This window comes from Melanerpes formicivorus, unplaced genomic scaffold (assembly GCF_026170545.1).
Source record: "Melanerpes formicivorus ecotype bairdi unplaced genomic scaffold, bMelFor1.0.p_v2 SCAF_14, whole genome shotgun sequence".
Lineage (NCBI taxonomy): Eukaryota > Metazoa > Chordata > Aves > Piciformes > Picidae > Melanerpes > Melanerpes formicivorus.
The window spans coordinates 10,783,363-10,792,885 of NW_027142366.1; the positions used below are offsets into that span (position 1 = coordinate 10,783,363).

General features: G+C 52.7%; 1 protein-coding gene across 5 annotated transcripts in view; it reads right to left on the reverse strand.

Moving 5' to 3' along the window:
* The window catches only part of CREBBP (CREB binding protein), a 103,395-nt gene extending 98,199 nt beyond the window's left edge, over positions 1 to 5,196 (reverse strand). For 3 of the 5 annotated variants that reach the window (XM_068146959.1, XM_068146960.1, XM_068146957.1), the window contains exon 1: positions 4,675 to 5,195. In XM_068146959.1, coding sequence (XP_068003060.1) covers positions 4,675 to 4,759 — 85 coding nt within the window. In that variant the 5' untranslated portion in view covers positions 4,760 to 5,195. Of the gene's footprint in view, positions 1 to 4,674 lie in introns of all 5 variants that reach the window. The other 2 variants (XM_068146958.1, XM_068146956.1) reach the window with 1 other exon arrangement.
* Positions 5,197 to 9,523: the final 4,327 nt, after the last annotated feature.

Consider the following 9,523-nt stretch of genomic DNA (forward strand, 5'->3'; position numbering starts at 1 on the left):
AAATCATGGAGTGGAGGAAGGAAATGATTTGATAACGTCCCAAGTACACATGTAATTATCACTCCAAGCTGGGATTTCAAATAAAGGGAAAAGGCACAATTTTAGGACTGCAGATTGTCACAGAGAACCAGGCTGGCAGGTCATCAGCTCAACTTTTCACCTCACACAGATGTTGGTATCAAACTCTTTGGAAAACATCGTAAAAACCCCAATCAATAACAAAGTACAAAATAATCTGTTATCAGCAGTGTTTCATGAATTGGGAAGAGGTAGCTGTGCTAGATGCTGCATATTTGAGCCTATTTCCAATGCTATACATCTCCTGTCCCAGATTACAGCTTCAGGCATGAAGTTATGCAGCTGAGTCAAGCTGCAAAAGAATATTCAGCTTGTATCAAGAGTTCGAAGTAAACATTTTTACCTGACCACCTCATCTCCCACCCACAACTACATCATCATTACATCTATATATGGTCAGTCTTAGGGAACAACATAGCCATAAAATATCACACCAAGTGTTTTCCCCATCCCAGCAAGTTACCCTGTGAGTACCACAAAATCAAGGATGCTCCCATGAAACAGTTACAACTCCATGCAGCTCCTACGCCGGCAGCTTTCAAGAAGCAGCATTTCTTCCCCTAATTATCTGCTTAGAAATCCAAGTCTGTTCACTTAATGGAATTATCCTTTTTCTTATTCCAGGGAGAGACAGAGAAATCCTGTGTGCAAAAGCAATTCTTAGTGTGGCAGCACACAAACGGCACTGATGTAAAACAAGAGCAGCCCGATTAAACCGGCTTCCGTGGAACTTTGCAGCTATGCAGGAACAAGCCCTTCTAAAACATACAAATGCTTTTCACGTGCACAACCCAAATCTGGCTTCAGATCCCCAAGAAGTCACTCCATTTGAAGTCTCAGCTACCTAAGTATGCGAACATAAGCTCAGAAAGCTTGGTGGTGTCTCCTTAAGCTAATTTGTTTTAAAGGGAGCCCACCTCCTTTGCAACTAAACCCACTGAAACATCTATCTGGTTTCTGGCAGGAGAATAAGATCAGACCAGGTTGTGCAAAGGCACAAACTCCCTTCTGCAAAGTTCCGTAGCTGGCTGGGAGTGAGCCAGGGATCTACTTATCTCGGCACGTACACGGGCACGTGCGACAGGGCCAGGCTCTCCCCTGCTCTGAGATACGGGCGCTGCAATGCTGACACGCTGAGCTGTCGAGAGAACGTGAGCTACCGGCCCGCAGCTTTCGCAGCGACAGCCGCACCGCTTCAGCTGTTTACAAGCTGAAGTTGTGGAGGGAAAAAAAAAAGAAGCCAACACAAAACCCACACACATAAGGGAAGTAAGAAGTGAAAAAGACAGCGCTAATGGACTTTTGGAGCTGCTCACCTCATCTTTGCAACTTCACCTCCTTTAGGAGTTTGTTAATTCATTACTCTTAAGCACGCCCTCTGCTCTGGTCCAAACCAGGTCGTTTCTGAAACTAACAGCAGCAAAAGGCTGGGGGTACATAACAGACACGGATAGAGGCACTACTTGCAATGAGACACAGACCTCACCAAGCTACCTACAGAATCACGGTGAAGGGGCACTGCAAGAACACTCTTTGCCGCTGCTCCACTCAAGCACGTTTTTCCCTAGCCTGTGCTCAGACCAAGACCAGCTCAAGAATGCTGCTGGTTTGCTCTATATTCTGCTGAAGGACTCACACCAGCAATGTACTGAACAATCATGACACTCAGTGTTAAAATAAACAGCTGCCATAACTGAAGTTACTGTAATTCTACTTTTTGGATGAGTCCCCTGCTCATTCTGCAGCACCCTCGATGAGAACTCCTTCTAACAGTTAGAGAGCAGGCAAATGCTTAGGTATGAAAAATACCATGTACACCTAATAAAGTGGTAATTAGACAAAAGCACTACTCCTACCTGGCTAGACAAGGAACAATCTTTCCCATGGACATTTTAGTGTAGGAACCAGTTTGCTCAATACCGCTTAGCAATGGCAAGCTCAGTTAATAGCCATGAGCCTTAACCCTCCTCATTCACACAAAACCCAACGGGGCAACCACAAAATGGGGCTAATGTGAAACTGAACGACGGTCGCAGCACACGTTTCTATTATGCTTTCATCTCTGCTCCCCTCCCCGAGACCACATGTCTGATTCAGCCACCAGAGTTTAACAGGAAAGGTCGTCTTTTCAGAACATAAGCAGACCAACAGCACAAACTTTGCTCGGGTAAGCTGAGGAGCTATTTTTATCAGAAAGATTAAAGGCAGCTAAAATTTACCCTGACAAAAGGAGTTGCTTAACATCACCGCATCAAAGCGAGAAGCAAAACATAAACAAGGACGCGCAGTTGCTTTCTGCCGAGCCTTCAGGCCTGCCACCAGAGAGCCCTCAGCAGCGCACCGCCGCGCTCGGCTTGCAGGGGTGTCAGGCTGGGAGGCTGACTGTTTGGCAACGGATCTGCACAACCCGGCCCTAACGCAAGGTCTTCCAAGCGTGTCCCAGTCACGCAGGCTGCAGCATCGCACAGCGTGGGTTTACGACTGCAATTACAATTCACTTAACTAACACACAACCTGCTGCTCACTCAGGGCATGAGCCTTAAACCCATCTCCCCAAGCACCTCTGGTCGCAAAGGCAACTTCCCAGGTTGTAACACAACTTTTCTGTTAAGGCTCAGTGCAAGGCAGCAGCCTGGCTCAGGATGAGGAGCAGGCATCTGATCACAGCTCTGACTATTTGTGTTCCCTGCTAACAGTGCACAGAAAAGCATTCAACGATCTTTCGACAAGCAGCACGAGCTGCTGGCCACAAACCTAAAGAGATTTTTGGGGTGGGGAAAAAAACCACTTCTAAGTGCACAAACACTACACTCTCCAGCAGAGAGGTCCCTTTGCCTGAAGAACACCAAGCTGATGACAAAATGCCACAGACACTCGTTCAAAATACAACCTAGAGTTTGCTGGCCCTGGTGACCAAAGGCCCCTCAGCGGAGCAGAACTTTATGCAGATGCTCGAGTTTACATATCTAGTGCTGCAGAGAGCTCACCCAGACGCATTAGAACTTGCTGAACAGGACGTAATTATGACTGAAGCATTCCAGAACAGACCAAGTGAACTTCAAAAAAAGAAAGGGGGGGAAAAAAAACACCATAAAAATAAAAGCCAAAAAAAGACACCACTTCAAACACCTCTCACTGGCTACTGGTCGAGCCTAAAATGTCTCAGTGAAGCATTACAGAAAAGCTGTGCTCTTCCCCGCTTACTGCCATGCCTTCTGTATCGCTTCCACGACAGGGATTACAGTAGCTCAATCACAAGACCTCACCTAGATATTCTCTGCCAATTCTTACTCTCAATACCACTTCTTTTTGGCTCCTTTATTTGGAGGCTGAGAAGAAAAAAGGAACCCACAAAAAAGCCCCAAACACACACACACACACACACACACAACCCAAAAGGACTGAAGCATCTCAAAGCTATTGCCAAACGCAGATTAAGCAAGCCAGGAGGGCAAAAACCCCAAAACCCACAGAATTTATCAGCTCAATTATAGCACTATTTTTTTTCGGTCTACAGAAAACACAGCAGGCATAACGCGATTAACTTATCGCTGTCCCTTCCACAAGATTCATTAGTCTCTGAAAACCGAAACGTGAGCCCAACGCACTCTGTATTCCCACAAAGCCACTGCTTCAGTGATTGGAACAGTTGGAGCCCTGGAAGACGTCAGTGCCCGCACACATGCTCCTGTGCACACACGCTCCTGTGCACACACGTGCGTATTTACCATGGGCACGCGCTTGCTGGAGAGGAGAGACTTCGATGTGTTTTACGATCCACAAACCCATTAAGAGCGGAGGGGAGAGCACACCGAAGACCCGACACAACATACAGACGGGTCACGGTGACTGCCAGCCTGCTGGGCATTTTCATCACACCAGGAGACCCCCACAACTTCAATTATTCTCTGCAAATCGTTTGGGCTTTAAGGCAAAAGGCTTACAACAGTTCGAGCCGCGCACCTTAAATCAAGGCTGCAGACAGGGAGGTAAAAAACAGCAAGATATTAACGTGCTATCAGGGAGTTTGTATTCCGTAGCTTGTCACACACAGGCTGCCTGCGTAGGGCTTTAGTTGCGGGCGATCTGTGGGTTTTCAAGAGCAGAGACAGAAATCCTGACCACCCTTTGCAGAACCAGGGTGTCAGTGTTTCTGCTGGCTGGGGTTTTACCCTTCCTCACCCGCACCCCACTCACCTGGACACCCCCAGCATCCAAACCGAGGCGGATCCCTTCACCCCTTCCCCATTAAAACGAACCGGTGGTGGATGATGGAGGAAAAAGAAATTTCAACTCGCAAGGCCCTGCTCGTCTCTTCTAACCGCTATTTATAGCCGGGACGGTACTTGGCGTACGGGTCCCACCCGGTAACTTCGACTGAAGGAGGCCCAACTGCTCCGGGAGGGATCCTTCCCCTCCTGCCCGGCACCTCGCCAGGCCGGTTCCCACCCCCGCCGGGAACCGAGGCGGGGCGGGCGGTTCCCCCACCACCACGCCGAGGGGGGGCCCGGCCGCCCCGCCGAAGGAGGTGAAACGGAGTTGGGGGGGACCCGCCGTCGAGGCCCGCCCGCCCCCGCACCGCCCCGCAGGCCTTACCTGTGCTATCGCTGGCGGAGAAGCCCGGCGAGTTGAGCTTGGCTCGCTTGGGGTTGGGCGGCCCGTCGAGTAAGTTCTCCGCCATGGTAGCCGGCTGGGCCGTCCGAGGAGAGGCCGCCGAGCCGGTAATCGTTAACGAAGGGGTGAGCCTGAGGGGGGGCGAAGCTTTCTCTCCCCGTTCCTCCGAAGGGGAACCCACCGCCGAGCAACAGCGCCGCTCAGTGCCCGACCGGCGGCGGCCCCCGTTCCCCCATACCCGGGCCGGGCCGCCGCCGCAGCAGGCCGCAGGGGAGGAGGGTTCGGGGCGGGGTGGGGAAGAGCCCAGCGCCCCCTCCCTGCCGGCCTCGCTCCTCCCGGCCTCTTTCCCCCGCCCGGCCGCAGCCGCCGCCGCCGCGGAGGTGCCCGGATGGCGGCTCAGTCAGTCACCGGGGGAGCACGGCGGGGCCCCCCCCACCCCAACAACGTCGCCACCGGGCTCCCCTTCGCCTCGCCCCGTCCCCTCCCCTCCGCGCCGGGGGGATCGCCCCGGCCCCCGCCCGCCGCCCAACCGCGGCCGAGGTAGGGGAGGGGGGGTAGGGGGGAGGGAGGGCAGAGAAGGAAGGGAGGGGGGAAAAAAAATTTAAAAATTAAAAAATCAAAAAAAATCACAAAAAAGCGGAAAAAACCCGAAAAGAGCCAAAAAACGCCCCAAAACAATGAGCGCGGCGCGGCGGCGGCCGCGGCTCCCGGTCCCGGCGGCGGCGGTCAGTTGGCTCCGGCCCGGCTCTGCCCCGCTGCCTCGAGCCCCTCTGCGCGTCGGCGGCGCTCCCGCGCCGTTGCCCGTGTCCCGGCGGGCGGCCCCGCTGCCTCGGCCCGGCCCGGCCCGGCCCCGCTCCGCTCCCGCCGCGCTCCGGCTCCGCGACAAGATGGCGGCTGTTGATTCCTCAATTAAAAAAAAAAGTTTTTTTTTCTCTTCTCTTTTCCAGAGACCATGGGGGCGGGCCCGGGGCGGGGCCTGCGCCTGGCGTCACCGCGCACGGCGGAACGCCCCCCGGCCGCCCCCGCCGACGCCGGAAAGGCGCGAGCGGCGCCGGAAAGAGCCGAGGTCGTCCTCACTTGCTCCGCCGAGGGCTTGCGAGGCGGCTGGGCGGCGGCGGGACCGGCCGGGCAGGTGTAGGGCTCCCCACCGTGTCCCTCTGCGCCCGCCCTCCTCTGAGACCTCTGCGACAGCGTTCGCAGCGTCCCTCTCGGCTGCCCCCAGTCGCTCACCTCAGTCTCCCCTACTTGATTCTGACAGGGCTCCCTCCACAGCGTCACTCCACAGTCACCCTCAGCAGTCTCCCCTTAGTCTCATCTCCTTAGTCCCTCTCCTTTTCTCCTCGCTCCCCTCTCGTTCTCCCCGAAGTCCTCTATCGTTGCCCCCTCAGTCCCTCCTCAGTCCTTTCTGGCTCTCCCCACAGTCCCCTCGCAGTCTTCCCCCAGTCTCTACAGTCACCCCCGCCCAGCCTCCCCTGCTAGTCCCACCGCAGAAATCTCTCTCAACGTCCCTCTCAGAGTGTCCCCTCTCAGCTTCCCCTCAGTCCCTTCTCAGTCTTCCCCCATGCTACCATCCACACAGTGCCCCCCAGTTTCCCTTCAATCCTGCCGTGGATGCTGCCCCTCAGTGCCCCCACAATGACCCCCCGCAGTCTCTGTAACTCTGCAGATGTCCCTTCTCAGTGAGTTCCTCAAGGCATCCCCTCACAAGCTCTCCCCTCACTGCCCTCAATAGTCACTCCCCACGTTCCCCCCAGTTTCTCAGTCCTGCCATGGATGTCCACTCTCAAGTCTCCCCTCTTCAGTCCCAACTCAGATATCTCCTCAACATCCCCCTCACAGAGTCTCCTCTCAAAGTCCTCCTTTGGTGCCCCCAGTTGCCTCAGAGCAGAGGTGCAGCAGGACCCAACCTCCTGTCACAGTCTGGGGGATCATGCTGGGCTGTGCCCTACTACAAGTACTGAGTTCAGGGTGTGACATACAGCCAGGCCCTTGGGGTGACACTGACACCATGATGTGCTTGTGTCCCCCCAGGCTTCCCTCAGCCTTTCCCTTTTCCTGCCCTTGTTCTCCATCTCCTCCTTCCCTCATACCAAAACCTACCCTGCATCCCTGCAGCTTCCTCCTGCCTGCCTGTTCCTGCACCCACATCCACCCTGCAAGGGGTTGCTGTGGCCTCACTGATGGGCTTGTCCATCTGCTTTTTGCACACCCATGGGCTTTGCTTTTCCCTGCTCCTCAACCCTCACATGTGGCTATGCTGGCCAGCGTAGATACACTTGAGGGCAGATGTCCAAGCACCAGGACCAAAACCAACCTTGCCTTGTACTCTGTCTAGACAGTTTTCCCTGGCCCAAAACAGGTTTATAGGATTGGAGCTCCTCTATTTCCATGGATTTCCATACTGGTTCCCAACCTGAGAAGCAGGTCATATAAGCCTTGGTGATGTGCCAGTGTGGCATAGCAGAGCTCCTGGTAGCCAAACTGATTGCTTGGGGCTGCTATTGCCCATGAAAAGCAGTCACAACTGGAGGACAAGCTGGAGAAGGGCACTGAGACCATCCTGAGGAAGCTGATGGCTTAATCAGTGATGTTTTATTGGTTTAAAGGAGATCTAGAATGACACCTTCTTCTTCAAGCAGTAAGTCTGCCTTTTGTTTACTGCACAACTTGAATTATGTTTACATTTTTACATTTACATGCATTTAATCACATTTACTTGCAAATTTCTGTGTTTATTTACATGGTGCCTGGCCTTGCTGAGGTCTGACTGTAACCACACTGAAGGTCTCTTACAGGCCTCTGCTTCTATCAGTATATTACTCATTAGGTGCTCTCTGCTTCAAAAGCAGCGGGTTCCCAGCTGGTTTAGGATGGTTCAGTACGGGACATGGTTCAGCATCTCACAGCAGCTTCAGACATGAGAGCAGCAGCTCTTGTCCAGCAGTATTTTACTGTGATATAAGGCATATGCCCCAGTTTAGGGCAAGGGAAACTGTTTTGCTGTTGGAGGTGGGAGACTGAAAATCAGGTCAGATTGTCAGGTAAAACTGAGGACAGAAGTGCCCTTTGCTATCTGATGCTTCAACTTTTGACAAGTTTGGTCAGTGCATTTTGAACTGCAGCTTGGATAACCTTTTGTGCTTGCTTTGCACACTACATCACTTTTGGTCTTGGAAATGAAGGATTTGCTGGAGCAGCTGACACCAGGAGACCTCTCTATAACATTTTTCTCCCCTTATAACCCCCTGCTCTGATGCTGCAATAACTCTGCAGCTCCAGCATGAAGTCAGGATGGAGATATACCACTGGGGACAGAACCTCAGTATGAGACGACACAGTCTCAAGCTGCACCAGGGGAAGTTTAGGCTCGAGGTGAGGAGAAAGTTACTCACCAAGAGAGTCGTTAGCCATTGGAATGTGCTGCCCAGGGAGGTGGTGGAGTCACCATCCCTGGAGGTGTTCAAGAGGAGATTGGACGTGCCACTTGGTGCCATGGTCTAGCCATGAGGTCTGTGTTGATAGGTTGAACTCAATGATCCTCAAGGTCTCTTCCAACCTTGGTGATACTGTGATACTCCCACAGCTACTGCTTACTTCCAGGATATTCAAGCTGCCCAGTACTAGGCAGTACACTGATGTTACAACAGTACCTCACCTGACCAGCTGGTGTGCAAAGGCAAGGCTATGTATCTGATGTTGGGAGTGGGGAACAGATGGGAGAACTCATGGAGGCCATGATTCCTCTCCTTGTTTAGCTGGGAGAGCTCCTCTATCTTTACTGCAAGTGCCAGATACCCTGGGCAGTAGGGGAGGACGAGGACCCTATTGCTGCTATGTCCTGCAGCTTCTCTTAGGGTAGACCCAGTTGCCCCCTGCCATGGGATTAAAACAACACTGCAATGATGGCTAGAGGGAGGAGAAGAGCTTGACTGTTCTCCACTCCCCTGGGAAACAGGGCTATGATTAAATACCCTAAAGGCTTAACAGTGCTGTAGTGCTCAGGGTACCTCGGCCCCTTGGTATCAGCATTGCAAGGGTCAGACAGCCTCACTCACTGGTAAAGCCAAACAGAGTGAGATCAGAGTAGGAGGATTTTGTGAAAAGAAAGTCAAGTCTCTGAAGGACACCATACAGCAAGGAAATGAGCCCTGCTGCTGCAAACTGGCACTCAGTCTGGACCCCAGTGCAGGGCTCTCCCACTCCCACAGCCCTTGTACGGATTCCTGAGGACTTCACCCGTGGTGCTCAGGAGGCACAGTGAAGCAGGTGCTTAATGGGTAACTCCTTTATTTAGGGACTAGTTCCAAGAGAAATTGCATAATAAAACCCTGCACTGCTGCTGCCCATTTTCAGACTTCCTGTCTCCAGAACTAAGCTGCTTAAAGACACAGTTCCAGAGATCCCACCTTCCTTTCCCAGCCAAAACATGGAAGTATCATTTCTATAGCTTGTGACCACAAATCCTTACAGCCAAACAATTAACAATGTCTGAATAACTTCAGAGGAGCTCTGCCCTGTAATGTCTCATCACCATGGCATCATCAGAGCAGTTCTTATTGAGAGTGAGAGAGTCTGGTTTTCCTGGTAACATCACGTCCTGGCATCTGTTCCTTGCCATCCCAGTGTGCTGCCAGATGAAGCTGTCCCAGGCAAAAGGACAAGCCCAGCACCCATTACCTCCTCTCCTCCCAGCTGCTGCAGAAGGTGCTGCCTGTTCCTTTGAGCACAGCTCTCTGGTTACTCACCCTGCACTCAAGGGATTGTGGAGCAACTTCATGTGAAATAACTGTTGTTCCTGGCTTCTGATTTTGATTGTATGTGTGAATTCTTG